Source organism: Crocuta crocuta, unplaced genomic scaffold (assembly GCF_008692635.1).
Source record: "Crocuta crocuta isolate KB4526 unplaced genomic scaffold, BGI_CrCroc_1.0 scaffold186, whole genome shotgun sequence".
In the NCBI taxonomy this organism is placed as follows: domain Eukaryota; kingdom Metazoa; phylum Chordata; class Mammalia; order Carnivora; family Hyaenidae; genus Crocuta; species Crocuta crocuta.
In genome coordinates, this window is record NW_027551569.1 from 6,108,424 (window position 1) to 6,129,893 (window position 21,470).

The following is a 21,470-nucleotide window of genomic DNA, read 5'->3' on the forward strand; positions in this document are numbered from 1 at the left end:
GTTTGCATACATTGCTCTAATCTTCACAACAACCCCCATTGTACAGATTAGGAACGTGAGCCTTCTAGAAGCTGGTCCACTTGCCCAAGGTCAAACAGCTATGGAGGTCAGTGTCACAGTCTGGGATGCAGACAAGGGTCTTTTGGTACCAAAACCCAGGCTCGTTCCACTAAAAACATGCTACTGCCTCCCAAACACATTTCCTAACAAGCCTTCCCCTCTGCCCCTCTGCATGTGTACCCCCAATCTGTATGATCAATCAAAACACTGTGGTCTCAAATTCCCAACAGCCTAAGCCCATGAGTATCATCTTGTCGTGAGGCCCCAACTCACCAGTAAGGATCGCTCCAAGGGTGAGGAACACACACAGGAAGATGTTCCCGGGCATGGTTCCATAGTTGTCAATAATTTGCCCCTGGGAGATGGTGAAGATGATCCCAAATACCTGGAAAGGCACCAAGAAGACTGGAAACAAGGGCCCGGCCAACCAGCCCACAGAAGAACTGGGCCACCACAATGCAAGGCCTGTGTCAGCCAAGTCAGGTAGAGAACAAAGAGCCACTGCTTTGGGGCCACCACCAAATAAGAGCCCTACCTGGGCAGACACGTTAAGGAGGCCAGATGACATGCCTTCTGATTCTGGGTACGTCAGTTCCACAGCAAACTCAAAGCCCAGGGGGAGGTAGCCGGTCATGAAGAAGCTGGAGGCCAATCACAGAAACAAGGTGATGGAGAACTTCAGGAACAAGAAGGACAAGGAGCCCACCTCCTCCCTTAGAACTCCTTTTCCTGTTTTGTTTCTTGCCATCAAGACTTTCCAGGCCTTTGAATAATGAGGCCGTCCCCCAGGTGGCCATACCAAAGAAAGAGATACTTCTGTAGGTCAGGAAGAAGTTCATATGTAGGCTTCATGCTCTCAAGGCCCCTGGGGTCTGCTGCTTCTGTGTCCAGCCATCGGTTACAGAAAAGGTCAATGTTTACAGAAGGGATGGGGATGCCTGCAGTGTTCAGCCCTCCCCTGAGAAATTCCGTGTCATAGGTCCATAAGCCCTGTGCTGGGAGGGGGAAGCCCCTGGACACTGCACAGCATCTCCAGGGCTCTCTGGGACCTGGAAGGAGGAGCCCAGAGTCCTCCATCATCCCTCTGGAGAGTTGCCAGCTGAGAAAGACTGGGTGTCTGTCTCTGTCTCTGTCTCCATCTCTTTCTCTCTCTCTCTCTCTCTCTCTCACACACACACACACACACACACACACGACAATATCTGGGATGTGAGGCTAGGCAGAGAAGGTGTGCTGTTTCCTAGGCTTCCTCATACAACAGGTTCAGAAAATTCCAGTATCTGCACCACACTTCATGCCGCCTTCACATCTATTTCTCTCTTGCCCCTTGCAACAACTCGACAAGACAGGCCACTCTCATCTTCTTTTAAAGATGTGGAAACTGAGGCTCAAAGCAGTTAAGTGACATACCTGTCCTCAAACAGTCAGCAGCAGAATTGAGACAAGGACCCAGGCTTTCTGATCCCTAGCCCTGTGTATTTTCTAGGACCCTACATTGTCCCAGGCAGAGCTAAAAAAAACCCAAAAGACTCTAAACATTTCCTAGTCTCTGCGAGATCTGTGAAGGACAAACTGTCCCAACAGCATGGAAACCCCAGGCAGCTTTCTGAAGTGCTACACCTGAACAAGACCTCTGGGCAAGATCTCTACATCCCCAGAGGTCAATGACAAGGCAGCAAAGAGATCAACGTTGCCTCTAAGATGTCGGCAGCTCGAGAAGCCATGGGATGCTGCTTCCCGATTAAACAGTTTAGAGGTGACACTTACCCCATTGTGCCAGCAGTGATGAACACTACCCACAGGTGTTCCAGGTTCAAGGTCAATGTGTACACCACCATGCCGACCACAGTCATGATGTAGACCACCAGGGTTGTCTCCCTAGAGACAGAGGCAAATTGACTTATACACTTCTGACCTTGACAGGATCATTCATTCATTCATTGTACAAGTATCAATTGGGGACCTGCTGTGTGTCAAGCCCTCTGCTGTGTGCCGGGACATCTGCTCTCACAGGACTTTCTGTCCATGAGGTGGATGGACACTGAACCAATGATCACAAAGAGTCACTTAACTACACTGTGGCCACTGCTCCAAAGGGTAAGACCAGGAGAGTATGAAACCATCTTGCTGCACATGAGTTCTCCTCCTGCGGAACCCACTCAACAAGATCAGGCTGCCCCACAAGCAAGAAGGACACAACCCTGTCTTTCCTCATCCTCCACTGAAAAAAAAACAGAACAAACATCAGCGGGGGGCAGGCAGCAGTGGCGTGCAGGCTATCCCCACAAGCTACCTAACTCTGTTTATCCACTTTGCCCCAAGCCCCCATGACAATGCTGGGCAGCAATTTGCCTTTTTAGATTCCCTCTGTCATCTCGAAGTCCCTCCTATGGCCACTCGCACAGGCGCAGCACAGCTTTTTGGCCAAATCTGAACAACGCCACTTTCGACAGCAAAATCTAAAAGAGAACATTCGCCGCCCCTGAACTAAGTGCTTGTCTCCAAAGCCAAAGTGAGAAAGCTCCGCCCACTCCCCAGTACATTTCCCTTAGTCGGTGCCCCCTAAGGACCTAAGGACCGTCGTCAACCGTTGCTTTCTCTTTGGGGCTCACCTTGCTTGTGTTCCTCCCCACACTTTTTCTCCCATGATGCCCGCCCATGACTCTGGGGCAGCCCTGACTCCTGGATCCGGGTTCCTCTCCCTGCCCTGCTTCTACACATCCCTCTGCCTCCTTCCATGAAATGAGGATTCAGACAATGAAAGCTTAAAACCTTCATTCATCTCCCCTGAAGCCAGAAACATGGTGGGGATGCCAGCAGATGTATACCACAGTTATACCAAATGAATGCTGCATTTAGTGGGTGCCAGGAATTCTGCTCAGCACTTCACACACATTTATTATTTCACTCAAGCCTTACAGAAGCCCTGCAGGAAATGTATGACTCTTCCTAATCTTACAAATGAGGAAACTGAGGCTCCGATCAGTTAAATTACTCATTCAGAGCCATCCCCTGAGCAAATGCAGAGCTGGGATTTGGACCCATAGCTTGGATTTGAAACCTATCCCCTTTCTACTGAAAGAAACTAATACACTAACACACACGAATACACCACAGCGTTGCATCTTTGGAAAAGCTCAAGGCCAGAGGGTCCAAAGGATACCCCTCCTACTTGGTGCTTCAAAGCCACCTCTCAGGATAGAGGAGCTTCCTCACCCTCCACCCTGCACCCTCACCTAGCCCCCTCCCCACCCCCTGCAGAAGACAACTTCATGGATACCAGTTTAGCTCCTCTTTGCCATATTTGCTTAACCATAGCCTCATTTTAAACCACTGACCCATTTAGAAAAACTAAATGTAGTCCCAGCCTTGAAATAAAGGGACCTAGCCACCCAATTTCCAGCCTCCAAACCAAATGAGACAAATCTGGGAGCCTCAGGGAGAAGAGAACTGGCACCAAAATGAGCGGGTCACAGAGTCCTTTCTCTGCCCAGGTCAGAGCGCGGGGAGAAGAATGTTTCCTGTGGGCCGCAGGAGTTTGACATCAGTGATGCCAGGAAAGGGTGGCATCGACGTCCTGAAGTGCTCCCCTAGCCCTTCCACTGTAGTTCCTAGTTCTTCTGAATCATCTGTCCGCCCACATTCCAGCCCAGCTGACGTTCCACTCCATCCCTTCTCCTGCCACAGGGCAGGCCCTGGATAAAGGGACACTGCTTTTGGCTGGTTTGCAGGTGGGCCAGTCCTCACTGCTCTCACGTCTGGCCGAAGCAAGCAACTGACAGATGGCAGAGACGAGGTGGCAGCCAAGCCACACCAGCGGTCATTAAGCCAAGCCAGGCTCCCACATCGTGCTCAGCCAGGCAGCCACAGCCCCAGGGATGGCCTCAACTTACCTTTGTCTAGGACAGCCAGAGTGAGACCTGGTCTGACCAGAGCCTCACAGAAGTGGGTCTGTGTGGCAGAGAACAGGTCTGCCACTGTCTGTCGCCTCCAGACACTGGGAACTTTGGAGGCCTCGACAAAGCAGCCGCCCTGCCCCAGGGCAGGACAACCCTGGCAGCTAAGCAGCTGACCAGCACCCGGTGCGTGCGCAGCACTGGACAGAAGCAACCAGGAGGCAGGGATGTTAGGTCCCTGTTCTCCACAGCCTTTTCTCAAAGCCTGGCTGTTGAACTGAGGCACCAGGCTGGGTTGCTTTTTACAAATGCAGATTCCCTACCAACTGGCCTCCGTGAGGGCGGGGTCCAGGAATCTTTTTTTCCTAAGCGTCCTGGATGTGCCTGGCGTACATTAAAATCTCAGAAACACTGCTCTGGGCTCCTGGAGACACACTGGGCCTTCAGGCCCAAAGTACATCACAGGATTCACCCAGGAGTTACAAGCAATCGCAAGATGATACAGTGTAAAACGCGAGAGATGATAAGATGTAAATCAGAAGGCAAGGCATAACGGCGCCTTGCTTTAACCCCTGGGATCCACCAGGGAGCTAAGGGAATGGGGCGGTGGCACTACTTCCTCGTCACCACTTTTTGGAGCTTCCATAAACTTTCCAGCTGCCGGCATTTTTCCACATTCCTTTTCATTTCTGCCTCATCTGCTCCTTTTGCAAACTACATGGCGGAGGGGTAGGAGGGGAGAAGAGAAGTACTATGCTAGGTTTCATGTCGTCCATCTCTAATCTTGCCAAGATCCCCACGGAATGTGTACTGTTTCTCTCATTTTATAAATAAGGAAACTGAGGCTTAGAGAAAATAACTATGAACCACTTGACCACAGAGCCCCTCAGCTGCCGCACCCAAACCTTTGGCGCCATATTGCTGATGAATATGTCATTTCGAAACACGGGCCCCCAATTCTCAGTCCAAGAGGAGGTCACTTACTTGTAGGTTTTGGACCTATCCAGCCAGATGCCTGAGATCATAGCCCCAAGCATTCCTGCAATGACGATGGTCAGGCCAATTCTTCCAGCGTTCACTTCTTCCCCCTAGGAAAACCACAGCCCCAACAATCACCCAGCAATGGGACGAGACATCAGACAGAGCATAGTCACCATGCAATGAAGGCGCAAGTGCAGGCAACTCTCACCAGGGTGAGATGGCCTTGAAGAATCTGCCAGTGGGGCAAGAATTCCAGAATAGTTGCTCCTCCCAACTGAATATAACCCCGCATGTGTGTGCATGGCCCTGGATGCTGAGGTGAACCAAACTGTCCTTAGACCTACTTTGCAGATTTTTAACAATTTAATCCTTACAGCAACGCTTTTATCTTATTTATTGTCATTCCCATTTTACAAATGGGGAAGCCAAATACATATATATTCAAATATTCTATACTTAAGTTTTTGAGCTATTAGTGCTAAAAGGAATAGGAAGATCACAGTATATAATCTCATTTACTTTGCAAAATTCCCCCACCATAAGGCTAGGAATCAATATTCCCCACTTTACAGATGAAGAAAACCAAGGCACAGTGAGATTAACCTACTAGCCCAAGGTCATGAGGCATTTATTAAGTGGAGAGCCAGGATCTGAACTCAGATGGGTCAAACTCCAAAACCAGAATGGTGTAGCCACAGTAGGCCACCACCTCTTCAAGTGTGAGACCCTTGTCCTCTCAAAAGACAGCTGGACTCTAGGACACTCAGTATCCCATTCCCAGGATCCAGCCCTTGCTGGTTCTGGAAGCATTTAAGAAATGCTTTCAGTTGAGAAACTAAGAGTTCAAAATTAACTCTGCCCCAATCTTACAAATTAAATATTTCACACGTGATCTACATGCATGCATGTTTACCTACTATATTGCCAGGTACCGTGCCATGTGCTTCACATACATATAATAGATATGAAAATGCATATGTATACACACACACACACACACACACAGAATTATCTTCTTTCTAACCCTACAAATACTTTTTCAATAAGCAATTATGTTTCCTTTGCAGAAAGGAGAATGAGAGCTCAGAGAGGCTAACCAGCTTGTCATACAGTTGAGTGCCACCAGAGCTAGGGTTGAGACCCAGAGCTGTCTCTCTCCAAATCCCATAAGCATACCACCATACCATGCTGCCTGGAACCGGGGGACACTAGGGTTAACCACTGCCCCAGCTCCTGGTGAGCTGGATAGAAATCTCACTCTCGACAAATCCAGCATGCTCAGGGAACTCCCTTACCGGGTAGTGCAAGATCACCATGCGATTCAGCAGAGTCGACAAGGCATAAAAAGCACCAGCATTCAGACCTGAAAGAGGGAGGGAGAAACAGCATTAGGGGCAGCCTTCTGCTGGGGCCATGGCTAACTTCTCCCCCCAGCAGTCAGGGAGGTCAGAAACCCTCATCCTCGTTGCCATTGTGGCTGGTATCCTCAGAAAGCATAAGGCTACTCTGCAGTTTCTGTCAAAGAAATACTCCAAAACAACCAAAAGTAACCATTTTAACCCTTTCTTAGCCACACACCACTGCCCCCTTATCCTTTTAACCCTGCCCTGGAGACACAGGCTCTAGAAAGCATTACCCTCAGAACAGTCTACATTCCTCTTAAGCACTGACCTATTGACCTATGGGATCAGCAGAATTAGTGGGCACCTGCCATCTCTTCCTGATGACCTGTCCCCTCTCCAGACTGCTCCAGACCTTTGACCCCTGACACCACTCTTTCTGCAGGTGGTTTCCTTTTCCCCATTCCTCCTTCAACTTCTTCTCAGATTCAATGTCACACAAAGCCCTATATTTGAAACCAGAAAGGACCTTAAAGAGCATTTAGCTGACTCTCCTAATTCATTGATTCATCCGACAAATAAATGAAGCACCTGGAATATAACGTAAGAATCCATGTCCTTGAAGAATGAGGCCATTCGTCCAAATCTATACAATGAGTTAGTAGCTAAGACGAGACCGGAACTGACCCAAAGGAGAAAGGGTCTCCTACCCTCCCTTCATAACAACAGTGGCAAAGATGGTGATGGTGACGATGATGGTAGAGATGATGACAGTGATGATGATGATAAGGATGATGGTGAGGATGATAGTGAGGAGGAGGATGGTGAGGAGGAGGATTGTGAGGATAAAGATGGTGAGGAGGAGGAGGAGGAGGAGAAGGATGGTGAGGAGGATAATGGAGAGGATGATGGTGAGGATGAGGATGGGGAGGAAGATGATGGGGAGGATGATGGTGAGGAGGAGGATGGAGAGGAGGAAGATGTGAAAATAATGGTGAAGATGGTGATGGGGAGGAGGAGGAGGATGGTGAAAAGTACGATGGAGAGGAGGATGAATGGGGAGGAGGAGGATGTGAGGGGGATGATGTGAGGAGCAGGTGGTGAGGAGGAGGATGTGAGGAGAAAGATGGAGAGGAGGATGGCGAGGGTGACAGTGAGGACGATGATGGAAGGAGCACACTGTTCTCAATACCTTACAATCCTCATACCAAGGTAGGTAATGTTATCATCCCCATTTTATAGATGAGAAAAATGCACACAGAGTTTAAAAACAAATACGGAAGTCACTTTATAATGCCCACCACAGATCTTTTTAACGTTAACTAATTTTGAGGCTCACAAGACTCTCACTGGCACACCTGACATTAGATACACTTACAAGAGTAGAAGTAACAGGACACAACTCGCGGGCAGGGTGCCCTCAGGAGGTTCCTCTGCAATGGAACCAGTCTATGGAACCCCAGACCATGGAGCCAACCATAGGCATACCTTCTAGGGCCCCACAAAGGACAGGCCAGTGGCAAGAGTGACCATACTCAGAGCGGCACAAAGAATGGCTTCCTACCTGCTATGGAAAGGTCCCCCAGTACAGATTGTCATTTTTATTTATTTTTTTTATTTAAATCCAAGTTAATATATATTGTAGTAATGATTTCAGGAGTACCAGACAGTCATTTTGATCACAGGAGGTCATTTTTATCATATGCAATGTTGCCTAAATGTAGTTGACTCACTCCCTTTATCAGATTCCCAGAGGAATGAGACATAAAGTTCAGCGAAGGTCAGTTGTCATGCAAAATTGGAAAGGGAGCCTGTTTGCCATTCCCATGGTCACACAGGTAGTAAGAGGGGAGGCAGGGCTGCATCTGAACCAGACTCTGCAGCTCCAGGGTCACCAGTCTTAATCATTCTACTTTATATCCTCACAAAACTGGTTGTCAAAGATTTCCCCAGCTCTGGTTATTGACAACTTCATGTCCCAGCAGGTCCCAGCAAGTCACCTCAGGAATGCTGCGAGGTTGGGCTCAGTGCCGCCTCCTGAGCGGCATAGGCCCCAGCGAGCTAGAGGATCCAGGAGTGTCACCAAAAGTCACTACAACTGCCAAGATGCCAATTACGAGAACTCTGGGGCTCTCAGCAACTTCTTACCCAAGCACGCCTGCCTAACCTTTACGCCACACACTCCCAGCTGCTTGGAAATTCCGCTCCTGCATCCAGGAGGCACCTTCCTGGAAAGGAGGGTGGCGTGGAGTGTGGGCAGGGAGGAGGATGAAAATGCCCTCCTTCCTGCCCCTCACACTCCTCTCAGCCCCTGGTCCCAGCCTAATACAGCAAGAGGCAAGGAGACACCCCTGGTCACACTCAGGCTCGGTGGGCATCTGCTCGCAGTCTGGGGTCCAACGGGAATGAATGAGGCGAGCAGAATCTACAGAAAACAGAGGAAAATGATCCGAGAGGACTGGGAGCCAACCTCCACCCCAAACACTGTCACTTCCGTGACCCTGAGAGAGGCAGAGAGAAATACAGTCCCAAGTAGGCTGACCCACGCTATTAAAGCTGCGGGGTTTCTCCAGGGCTTAGTGGTTTAGAGGAATCTGTTCCAGAGTGTGGCCTGTGGTCTGTCAGCACCACCTGGGAGCTTCGATGAAATGCAAATTCCTGACCCCACCCCAGACCCACTGCTGTAGGGACTCTGTGAGTGGCGCTTGGAATCTGTTTGAACAACCCCCCCGGGTAATTCTGATAATGCTCAAATTTCAGACCTGGTGGCTCAGCCAGACCAGAGGGATCTGCAGTAGCCACCCCCAACTCCCAGCCAGGCCAGAGACTGACTCAGGGCTAAAGCTAGGGGGGGGGACCGGGGCGGGGAGCAGGAGCTCACCCTGGAAGGCTGCTGTCATTCTCTCCAATCGTTTCTACAGTCCAACGCCAGAGGAATGAGGAGCTTTTGCACGGTTTCTGAAACCATCTTTAATCTAGGTGTCCCTCCCCATATTGTCAGACATTGCCAGGTTAAACGGCACAAGTTCACTCCACTGTCCAAACCAAGGATCGACGTCCACCTTGAAGGGCAGGAATGAAACGCAGGCTCTGCCTTCGCTGTGAATTTCTTTTGTAAGAAAAAACGTTCCTGAGTGATATTCAGGTCTGATTATCCACAGCAAAGTAAGTCTGTCAGGTCAGGGCCACACTCTCTTCCGTGAAAGACCTGGTCACTGCTGGTATCAGTCACCTGGGAGAAGTCCCTGTCACTGAGGAGTTGGGATTTAGGAAGGAGGAAAGGATGGGTCATTACTTTCTCTCCTTTGTCAAACTGTTTTTCAAACTGTGGCCCAGAGACCACTGGCATTAGAGTTAAATAATGCACATTCCTAGGCTCCGCCCTAGATCTACTAAATTTGATTCCGCTGGAATGGAGCTAGGAATCTGTAATTTTAAAATAACAACAACAACACAAACAAACAAACACCTGGGCATTTCTTAGACTCACTAGAGTTCAGGAACAAATGGTCTTGGGAATACAGAAGGTCAAAGACCAGGCCCATGCTCCCAGGTGCTGGCGTTAACATGGTGGCAGCTGGGATGGGAAAGGGCTTCAAGACCATGAGAATGACCCACAGCACACCTACCTTAGAGGTTCGCAACCCTGCCGCAAACCAGAATCACCTGGAATGCTTTTTAAGAGCAGATTCCCAGGCCCTCACCCAGAATTCCTGGGTCTGAATGTCCAGAAGAAAAGCAAGGTAATCTAGGAACACACTCAAACAAGCACCCCAGGGGATTCTATCATCAGGCAAGCTTGGGAAACATTGATCCCAGATCCTATCTCTGGGTTCCAGATACATTATGTTCATTCCCCTTCTGTCCATCCTTAACTTGTAGTAAACCCTCATTTTAAAGGGCCAGCCTGGGAATCAGGAGAAGGGTATTAGGCCCTTTCTTAAGCAAGATCTTAGAAGGGGCATAAAGCACCTTCCCTAAACCTATGGAGGCAGGGGCAGTGGTAAAGCCCTTGAGAGCCCCAAGGGAAGGTGTCTTTGAAACTCTGAGTTTGGATACCCAACACTGAAAGATTATTTGGAAGCAGAGCTGAAGGCAAGATCGGGGGATAACATCAAAAAGTAGTCCCTTTGGGGACATTCTCTGGAAGAGGAGCCTTTTCAACAACTTTTTTCAACATGGCAGCTGTTATGCCATTGGCGATAGGACAGCAGAGGAGGCCGTGTGAAGGCAAGGCCTAGGGACCCAAGGAGAAGGTAGCCAAAGAAAAGTTCTTTTCTTCACTCCCACCCCACCCTCTGCTGATACACATCTTAAGACCCACCCTGACCCCAGACTCTGGCAGATCTGTGGAGAAGCTGGTTCCAGCCCTAGGTCTGCCTGCATTGCTGAACTGGAGAAGGGACTCCTCCCCTTTATTAGAGAAGGACACAGTCTCTTATTCCTGTGATGTTTCAGCAACATCAAACACAAACTCCACCTCGGCCCCCCTCCCCTCTAAGGTGGGCTGCCAAATTTAGGAAAAACAAAACAAGGGTGCCTGGGTGGTCCAATCGGTTGAGCATCTGTCTGCCTCTTGATTTCAGCTCAGGCCATATCTCATGGTTTGTGGGATCAAGCCCAAAGTCGGGCTCTGCATTGGAAGCACAAAGCCTGCTTGGGATTCTCTCTCTCCCTTTCTCTCTCTGCCTCTCTCCTGCTTGCACTCTTTCTCAAAACAAATTAACGTTTAAAAGAGCACAACACATCCAATTACATTTGAATTTCAGATAACAATTTTTTAGCATAAATATGCCCCAAACACTGAATGAGGCATATTTATGCTGAAATGAAGTTGTTGTTTATCTGAAATTCTAATTTAGCCAGATAGCCTTTATTTTATCTCTCAAACCTACTTCTAAGGGTATGACCGGAGGCCTACAGGAAAAAGCCCCTGGAATTCCTCGAAAGCCTTCACTGGATCCGCTCTGAGCAGCTGACTCAGCAGCTGGAAAGCCACTAAGAAGACAATACTGGACATCCCACCATCTATGCAGGAGCTACTCCCTACTTGGTGAAATCCAGTTCAGACCAATGAAAGTATGTAGGAAATCAGCAAATTTACCAACACAACAGCAATATGGGTTCATGCAGTGTCTATCGGCAATTGCTTTAAAAGCTTTCACTTCTACTCAGAGCACTCCTATGGGAAACAAATTTGACTCCTATTTTCCAAGAGGAGGATAACGAGAGAGACAAAGGATGTGCACAGGATGAGTGAAGAAGGTACACTCAGTAATTGGCGGAGCTGACATCAAAACTCCAACTCCTTCTTCCTTATGTGCCAACTCTAAACCATTCCAGCATTCAAGGCTCTTACTCTAAGACATGTTCACCCATGTCCAGCAAATGTGCCCATGAAATGCTATCATCTGCTCGATTCCAGCTACATGCTCTTAAGTGCATATAATTCAGAGGAGATTAGAACATCAAATGTACCATTTCCTTCTTCAGAGCCCAACGTGAAACTGCAAGAAGGATGGGAAGAATTCTGGAGGGCTTCAAAGCATCTAGTTGAATTTATAGAGGGTTTTGTTTTGTTCATAATTTGGAGTGCGGACTTAACTTGGAAGACAGTAGAGATTCTTGGATGGACTGAGGGCCCAACACTGCCTTCACATGACCTAGAAACCTTAGAGAGACACACGAAGACCAACACCCCATCACTTCCAAATCCAAAAGATGGCTGGTCAATGTAATTTGGTTCTGCTTCAAAAACCCCAGAACTTTAGATCTGCATCTTGGAAGACAACCCCCTGGCACCTGGTCTGGAGAATTGAATCTGAGGAAGGACATACTCCCCTAGTTAGACCCAAATGCCACCTGGGCAAGTGGGGCTAAGAGAACTCTGGTTCTGTTTCCAAGATGCTCCTTTCTGCATGGGGAGGCAAAATGGCATGGTGGTTAGGAAAATGGGCTTTGGTGTCAGACAGACAAATTTGAATCCAAGCTCTGTTGCAGGGTGCCTGTGTGGCTCAGTTGGTTAAGTGCCCAACTTTAGCTCAGGTCCTGATGTCACCATTGGTAACTTTGAGCCCTAAATTGGGCTTACTGCTATCAGCATAGCCCACTTCAGATCCTCTGTCCCCCTCTCTCTCTGCCCCTCCCCTGCTCAATCTCTCTCTTTCTCAAAAATAAACATTAAAAAAAAAATCCAAGTTCTGTCGCTGGCTAGCTGTTCATTTGTGGGCAAGAAACTAAATAGAGCCTCAGTTTTCTCATGTATAAAAATGCCATGGAGTTAAGAACCTATGTCATGCGTTTGTTCTGAAGATAAAATGTGATAATCCAAGTAATGGACTTAACATCGTGCCTTGACACACAGTAATAGCTCAATAAAATTGTTTCCAAATCTGTGATTAAGGTTAACAATCATTTCCTTGTTGGCCGCAAGCCTTGTCACCAAGTCCAATTAATCTACCATGGAAAAAAGGCTTGTAGTTTTCTGACTATAATGAAATGAGCATATATGCAAACATCCAGATCAGTTTTACTCCCTCTCACTGGAATTACCCTCAGCCTTTGATTTAAAAAGTTAATAAATTATGGGGTGCCTGGGTGGCTTAGTCGGTTAAGCATCCGACTTTCACTTAGGTCATGATCTCGTGGTTCATAGGTTCGAGCCCCGCGTCGGGCTCTGTGCTGACTGCCAGCTCAGAGCCTGGAGCCTATTTCAGAGTCTGTGTCTCCGTCTCTCTCTGACCCTCCCCTGCTCATGCTGTCTCTCTCTCCTAGAAATAAATAAAAATATTTTTTTAAAAAAGTTAATAAATTCTATCAATACACAATGGAATCAAATGCTCCCAAAGACTCAGAAGTGAATTGTTTTTCTGCATTAGCATGATCTCAATGTAAATGACAATTTACTTCCACCCTCTCTCTCCTCACTTCCTGGGACTCCCATTATGCATATGTTGGTTTGCTTGATGGTTTCCCACAGGACTCAGGGACTCTGCTCATTTTTCCTCATTCTTCATTCTTTCTGTTCCTCAAACAGGATCATTTCATTTGATCTATCTTCAGGTTCACTGATTTTTTTTCTGCTGCCAGCTCAAACCTGATTGTGAGCTCTCCAGTGAATATTTCATTTCAGTTAGTGTATTCTCGATTCCAGAATTTCTATTTGGTTCTTTTTACTCCTGTCTTTATTGATATTCTCTACTTGCTAAGACAGGATTCTTAACTTTTCTTTCATTCTTCAGGCATGGTTTCCTTTAGTTCTTTGAACATATTTATATTGTTGATTTATAATCTTTATTATGTTCAACATCTGGGCTTCCTCAGGAACAGCTTCTATGGACTGTTTTTGTAAACCCCCACCCCCCAATCTTGTGTATGGGCCATACTCATATGTCTCATAGTCTTTAGGTAAAGCTGGACATTTTTTCTTTTACTTTTAATTTATTTTTTTAATTTACATCCAAGTTAGTGTATAGTGCAACAATGATTTCAGGAATAGATTCCTTAATGCTCCTTACCCATTTAGCCCATCCCCCCGCCCCACAACCCTTCCAGTAACCCTGTTTGTTCTCCATATTTCAGAGTCTCTTGTGTTTTTGTCTCCCTCCCTGTTTTTATATTATTTTAAGATGGACATTTTAAATACCATATCAGCTCTGGGAATGAGATGTGCCTCCCTTGCACACATCCCTTGGATTTGTTGTTGCTGCTGTTTGTTTAATGACTTTCCTGGACTGATTTTGTAAAGTGTGTGTTCTTTGTCATGTACAGCCACTGAAGTTTCTGCTCCATCAATTTCGTAGTAAGCTAATGATTGGACAGAGATTTCCTTCAATACCTTAAACGAATTAGTCCCCACCTTTGCCCAGGACATCCTCTGTGCGGGGGCCAGCTCTCCTTCAGTGCTCCACGGGCAGGCAGGTGACAACTCTGCCTTAGCCTTCACTTCCTCCTTGGGTAGAGCCTTGAGGTTGGCCACAGGTGAGAGTTTAGGGCTTTCTCAGGTCTTTCTTGGACATGTGCCTGTGGATTTCTACATTCCTAAGAATATGTCAGAGGTTTTCAAAGCCCCTATGAACATCTCATTCTCTAGATCTTCCTTTCAAGAATTTTGGCCAGCCTCCCATTTACCCCAACTGGTATTATGACCTTAGGCAGCTGTGATATTAAACAGTGATCATTTTCAACAAATGCCCTGGACATAGCACTTTTCGCACAGAGCAAGCTCTGAGTCAGGTTCAGTGAAGGCAAGTCCTCTGAACGGGGTTCTCCTCGGGAACGGTCAGATATCAAATAATCACCTAGGGATGGAGTTTTAGGGAGAGCTCCAAAATTGTTTTTGCCCCATCCAGTAGCTGTGAGGCTGCTGGTTCTCAGTTCTCACAACTACCATGACTGTGAGGCTACTGTGTTTCACAACTACTAGTGGCTGCGAGGCTGCTGGTTGTCATGGCAACCAGGGAGGCTGGGAGAGGCAGACTAGAATAGGGCAATTTAAAACACAAAGCTCACTATTCTTACCAGTATTTGGCCATGTTTTTCTTAAACAATGGCTCTTGGGTTGTTGCAAGCCTTTGTTTAAGAGTTCTGAAAATTTGATTTTCACAATGTTTGCCAGTGTACTTCTTACTTTATGGAAGAACAAATTATCCAAACTCCTCACTCCACCATTCCAGAAGGGCTTCCTTATTTATTTCCTGTGTGATCATTTAACCCAACAGATGAGTGTCCAGAAGTACTGGATTAAAACCACTCTGCCAAACGAAAGACCATACAAGCAACCAACCATGCAAGAGGGGAAGAGGAGGAGTTGCTTTGGTCCCCAGCCTCTAGAATGGGATCATTGCCCAGCCATCACCACCATCATCATCCTCTTCCATAGAAAATATTTATTAACCACTCATCTGCCTTAGAATCCCAAGGTAGGCCTCAAATACCCTGTTGTCAGGTGCCATAAGGTTTATGGTAGTCAAAGGTCAACACACTTGAGATGTTGAACTCGAGGAAAAGTGAAAGTTCTTGGAGCCATGGAATCCTGAGTATGAAAGGGATCCCAAAGGTCATCTGGTTTTACCATCCATCTATACAGCCTGATATTCCCCACAATATCCCCATTAAGCGATTGGTGCCATCTACACTTGAATACTTGCCACCAGTGATGGGCAACTCATACAACTTCTTTAGTTGGACATCTTAAGTACTGGACACTTTGTCTTTATATGGTGGGTGAAGTCAGGGATATATGCAGAACTGAAAAGCTGGAGAGAATGAGAAATGGAGACCTGAGACCTTGAAGACTCATCTAGCACGTTTCCAGATGAGAGAACACTGATTTCTGTGAATGCCTGAAAAACGGGTATGTGCCTCTACTGGGGATGGTACTACCCCTTATCTAGTGCCTCAGCAGATAAGCACTCTAATTTAGATAAAGAACATAATAAGCCTAACAGGAAACTCTGACACAATTCTAGAAATGGGTATAGGCGTTGGGCAGGTAGGCTTTGCAGTTAGATAAACCTGTCTTCAAATCCTGACTCTGACAATCCAAAGATGTGTGCTCTTGAGCTACTTAGCTAATCTGTCTTGAATTTCAGCTTTCTCATCTGTTAAATGGGGAGATGACAGGAGTTCGATGAAATCATACATGAAAGGTCTTGGCACATAGTAAATGGTTGTTGTTGTTACAAAATTCAAGGTTTGCGGGCCGGCAGAAAACCTAAGGTTATTGCCAGCTGGGATTTCACTAAGCATAACTTATGTCAAACCTCATTTCTTTTTTTCTCATGGTGACTAAGCATGTTGCACACCTGTTGACTCTTGATTTTAATCGAACGAACTAGTAGATTAAATGGTCAAATGGAGGCTGGACAACAGCGTGGCTGGATGGGCCTGTAAAGACCCTCTTTAATGGAATGCCACTAAGCTCTGCCCTTGCCCTTGCCTGGTCCTCTGTTCTTAGTAAAGGCTGGAAAGAAGCCACAGAAAACACCATGTTGGAAAGGCAAGCCGGGGCACCTGGGTGGCTCAGTTGGTTAAATGTCTCACTCTTGATTTCGGCTCAGGTCATGATCTCACCATTTGTGAGACTGAGCCCTAAGTTGAGCTCTGGGCCTACAGAACAGAGCCTGCTTGGGATTCTCTCTCTCTCCCTCTCCTTTTGCCTCTCTCTCTCTCAAAATAAATAAATAAACTTAAAGAAAAAAAGGAAAGGCAAGCCAATACACCAGCATAAATGTGCAAATGTATCTGACCAAGAGCCAAGAACGCAGAATGAAAGAAGGGTATTGTCTTTCATTCAGGTAAAAAAGGGAGTCGGTGTTACAAGATGAAGGAGGGTTGATGGAAGAGTGGTTCATGTGACTAAATTCATGTATGCACTCATTCATTCTTCATTCCTTCATTCACTCACTCAATAACTGTTAGAGTATCCCCACCAGGGGGCCACTGCTGAGGAACTATAAAGACAAAAAGCCATATATCCCCACTCCTAGGGTGTTCACAGGCTAGTGGAAAGACAGACCTGGAAATGTTCTTTTTAACATTTTGTTATTATTTTAGAGAGACAGAGAGAAGTGGGGGAGGGTTAGAGGGAGGCAGAGAGAAAGAGAGATTGAGAGACAGAGAGAGAGAGAGAGAGAGAATCATCTCAAGCAGGCTCCACGCTCAACATAGCCTGATGCAGTGCTCGATCCCATGACCCTGGGATCATGACCTGAGCTGGAATCAAGAGTCAGACTCTCAACCAACTGAGCCACCCAGGCCCCCGGAAATGTTTTTGTTTCTTTGGTTTTTGTTTTTTTAATGGTAAGTGTTAAGATGTACCAGGAACAGCACAATAAAAGAGATAAAGGTCACCTAATACTGCTTTATAGCTGTAATACTTGGAGGATCAGCAGGCATTTTTGTCAGACAATCTGATGTGGGGAGGAATGGCTTTCTAGATAAATTTTACAGAATATGCAAAAGCCCTGAGGCACAGCTTACTCCTTTGGTTGAGCCTAAGCAACGACTTTACATACACATTTGGGATTTGGAAAAAGTAAGACACACAGACACATCAGGCCTCTTGTTTCAGGACATTCCTGGACACCAGTGCACCTTACCGTAGGTGATGACAAGCAGCACAAAGCTGAGGTTTTTGAAGAGCCGGACGATGGAACTTAAGTACGACGCATCAGGGGAGGCCAAGGCATAGCTCAGGGATTGGGCCCTGCTGGGGGGATGTTTAGGCTTCTCCTTGAACACTGAAAAGAAAGACACAGAGAGATCACAGCGAATCCTTGTAGCCCCACCCCCGCAGAGCCAACAACGCAAGCACAAGAGCTGGCTCCCTCATCTGAGAAAAATCAAAGACACGAAAAGGAAATATCAATCCTTCAACGCCTATGTTCTTTTTTTTTTAAATATTCTTATTTATTTCTAGGAGAGAGAGAGAGAGACAGCGTGAGCAGGGGAGGGTCAGAGAGAGAGGGAGTCACAGACCGAAACAGGCTCCAGGCTCTGAGCTGGCAGTCAGCACAGAGCCCGACGCGGGGCTCAAACCCACGAACCACGAGACCATGACCTAAGCGAAAGTCGGACGCTTAACCGACTAAGCCACCCAGGCGCCCCTCAACGCCTATGTTCTTGAAGCTGTTTTGTGCTCCGGCCTCGTGAGTGGTCCTCTGATGATTTTTCTTAATGGCCTCTGGAGGGCGACACTCCCTGGGCCTCCCACACAGCATTCAAGGATCAAGGAGTCCCATAAGAAGCAGCAAATAACACACAGCAGAGCACTGAAAAGAACAGACTAGAAATACATGGGGAGAAAGGAAGTGAGAGCTGCGGCTTCAGGATTAGGGAGCCCAGTGAATGGCTTCGCACCGCAGCCCTTCCCGAGGCAGAAGGGACCGTGTTTCCCGTGCTTAGCACAGAGCCTGGCATATGGCGGCCAATAAATATTCCCTGAATAAGTGACAAGATCTTCTTCCGTGGAGAGAACCTCGAGTCCACTCCTAGTTTGTCGGAGTCTGAATCTGACATGTGCCCCCCCGGAAGAGACCAGAGGGTTAAATCCATCCACCCCTGCAGGACTGGTCACCATGACAGGAAGGACTGGAGAGGCACCGTGGGAAAGCCGTTCATTTTACATCCAATTTTCAGCACAGCGGGTACAGTCAACTTAACAGCACTGATCGCTATTCAGTTCTCTGGGGGCAGAGAAGTTTAACCAGTTGTTTGGCTATATTGGCCCACCAGCTGCATCCAGGCAAGCTGCGTGTAGCCTCCCCCACACGCCATGAGACGGCTCCTAACTCGTTAGAGGAAGCTCTGGAACTGAGGCTTACTCTCTTGAAGATCAAAGTCCCTGCCCAGAACACTGTCCAGCCCTAACTTCAGAGCCCTGCTTCTTCCTTCTCCAGAAATAGTCCCGGATAACTTCCTGCCATTAGAAGCCATTCACCCATTGTCTTGCCCGTTCACCTCCCCTTGCAGCAGAGGAGAGAACACAAGGCAAGAGGTGATTTCTTCTCTGCAACAGCAGGTGTTTGTTCAAGAACTGGCCCCCGCAAACCAGAATTCAGATCAGATTTTTCAACTCCTGACTCCATGAGCCACTGCCTGGCTGATACTAAAAGGCGAAAATGTAGAAATGTCCTACCTCCAGGACTTCACATGCAAAGTCCCAGGCCTTCATCTGCTGCAAACACAAGCACCTGAAGCTGGGCACATTATAATCTGACACTTAAAGTCTGGTTGAGTAAGAGGGGCCCAGACCGCACTGTCCTTTCCTGCCACCACCCACAGCCCTGTAGCTTCTCGACTTCCCAGAAACACCAAGTCCTCTGCCCAGGATACCCCACCAGCTTTGAAAAACCATCAGACATCAGATTTTCTCATCTTGGACCCCAGGGAGAGAATGCCTCAAAGAGAACATGTGAATGAGCTACACAATTATAAAACGGTTTTGACTCTGGAAGTGAGAATGGCAGGAAAGAATGAAACTTTCTTTCATCACGTAAGGTGGAATGTTAGCCGGTTAACCTTTAAAGAAGAATCACTAACTGAAAATGAAAGCCTCTACTGTGCTCTTTCTGAATTTATGACAGCACATGGAATATCACTCAGATGACAAAAGAGATTATAAAATGTATTAACCAATACTTCCATGATTAAATGTACCTGCACATAAAACTAATAGTAGTTATCTGAGGTTGGTACTTGTGAGGCTAAATTAAGGGTTATTCTTTTTTCATTTTTCATTTTCATTTTATTCTTTTTTAATTTTAATCATTTATTTTATTTTACCTATTTGAAACAAATGTTTTAATGTTTATTTTATTTTGGAAAGAGAAAGACAGAGTGCGAGCAAGGGAGGGGCAGAGAGAGAGGGAGACACAGAATCTGAAGCAGGCTCCAGGCTCTGAGCTGTCAGCACAGAGGCCGATGTGGGGCTCAAACCCACAAACCGTGAGATCATGACGTGAGCTGAAGTTGGACACTTAATCGAATGAGCCACCCAGGTGTCCCTATTTTATTAGTTTGATTTTTTAAGTAAGTCTACCTACAATGTGGGGCTCAAACTCATGACCCTGAAGGAGGTGCTTTAGCTGACTCAGTCAGTAGAACATATGACTTTTTTTTTAATTTAAAAAAAATGTTTATTTAGTTTTGAGAGAGAGATAGAAAGAGCACATGAGAGGGGAGGGGCAAAGAGAGGGGAGGACAGAGGATCTGAAGTGGACTCTGCACTGACAGCAGCAAGCCCAATACAGGGCTCAAACTCACAAATCATGTGACCATGACCTGAGCAGAAGTTAGACACTTAACCAACTGTGCCACCCAGCCTCCCTGAACATATGACTCTTGATCTAGGGGTCATGAATCAAACCCTGAGATCAAGAGTCTCATGTTCTTCCAATTGAACCAGCCAGGCACCGTGGTTACTCTTTCCTTTATGCTTTTTTTTTATTTCTAGATTTTTCCATAATGAGCATGTATTCCTCTTATAATTTATTTTTTTCAAATTTTTAAAAAAAAATTTTTATCTTTTTTTTTATTTATTTTTGAGAGTGAGACACAGAGAGAGAGAAAGTGAGCAGGGGAGAGGCAGACATTAGAATCTGAAACAGGCCCCAGGCTCCAAGCTGTCAACACAGAGCCTGACACGGGCCTCAAACCCACGAACCATGAGCTCATGACCTGAGTCAAAGTCAGACACTTAATTGGCTGGGCCACCCAGGCGCCCCATCTTATAATTTTTTTAAAGCCTCAAAAAATGTGGTCCCCAGGCATTCTCACATGAATCTATGAGAGTATTCGTGTTTGTGGATCAATTCTGTTTTATTTTGTTTTGTTTCAGAAATTTAGAGTATGGGATTAGACATAGACAAGGTTAGGCTTGAATCTAATCTCTGCCACTTACTAGCTATCTAGTCTTTTTTTAATAGTTTATTTATTTTTTGAGACAGAAAGAGACAGAGCATGAGCAGGGGAGGGGTAGAGAGAGAGGGAGACACAGAATCTGAAGCAGGCTCTAGGCTCTGAGCTGCCAGCACAGAACCCGATGCAGGGCTCGAACCCACGAACCGCAAGATCATGACCTGAGCCAAAGTAGGATGCTTAACCGACTGAGCCACCCAGGCACCCCACTTTGTTAAATGGGACTGATAAGATTACCTTCATTCATAGGACTGTTGCAGATTCAAGGGGGTCAGGCACGATTAGCAAAGCATCTGTGATATATATTATAAGGACTCACTGGGGTTTCAACAAGAGGACCAGCAGCCTGCCCATTAATTCTGATGAGGCTTTATTGGGGGACTGGTTAATTACAGTTAAACCTTTACTGAGCAGCTAATAAAGTACACGGGACCAGCTAGCACTGTATTGGCTAAGATATTTGAAGACCATTAGAAGCCTGGCCTCCAGTTTCTATAAATGTCCATGGCATTCTAGAGCCACATTCACAAGGTCCCCACCCAAGTCGGGAGAACCTCCCTGCCTCCTGGCCCCCCATCAGTGTACTAATGACCTTACCGATGATGACAAGGATGAAAAGCAGAGTGGCCACGCCTCCAATTATGTAAAACATGATGCTGATGTGGTAGGCAAGCTTGTCCCGGTCTTCAATGTTGGGTACCAAAACCGGAGGGACCAAGAACCCAACTGCAATTCCAAGCTATAGAAGACAGAGACAATCAATCACAGCTTC

At 46.8% G+C, this 21,470-nt stretch overlaps 1 protein-coding gene across 6 annotated transcripts in view; it reads right to left on the reverse strand.

Annotated features, from left to right (window-relative positions):
* Positions 1-21,470, reverse strand: part of FLVCR2 (FLVCR choline and putative heme transporter 2) — a 70,509-nt gene that overhangs the window by 20,214 nt on the left and 28,825 nt on the right. For all 6 annotated transcript variants that reach the window (XR_013331764.1, XR_013331765.1, XM_077750804.1 and 3 more), the window contains exons 2-8: positions 21,296-21,437; positions 17,380-17,520; positions 6,233-6,300; positions 4,941-5,044; positions 1,828-1,938; positions 596-701; positions 334-445 (exon numbers count right to left, since the gene is read on the reverse strand). Coding sequence is in view for 4 of the 6 variants with exons in the window: in XM_077750804.1 (XP_077606930.1) it covers positions 334-445; positions 596-701; positions 1,828-1,938; positions 4,941-5,044; positions 6,233-6,300; positions 17,380-17,520; positions 21,296-21,437 (784 nt within the window). In the remaining 2 variants the exon portion in view is untranslated. The remainder of the gene's footprint in view (positions 1-333; positions 446-595; positions 702-1,827; positions 1,939-4,940; positions 5,045-6,232; positions 6,301-17,379; positions 17,521-21,295; positions 21,438-21,470) is intronic.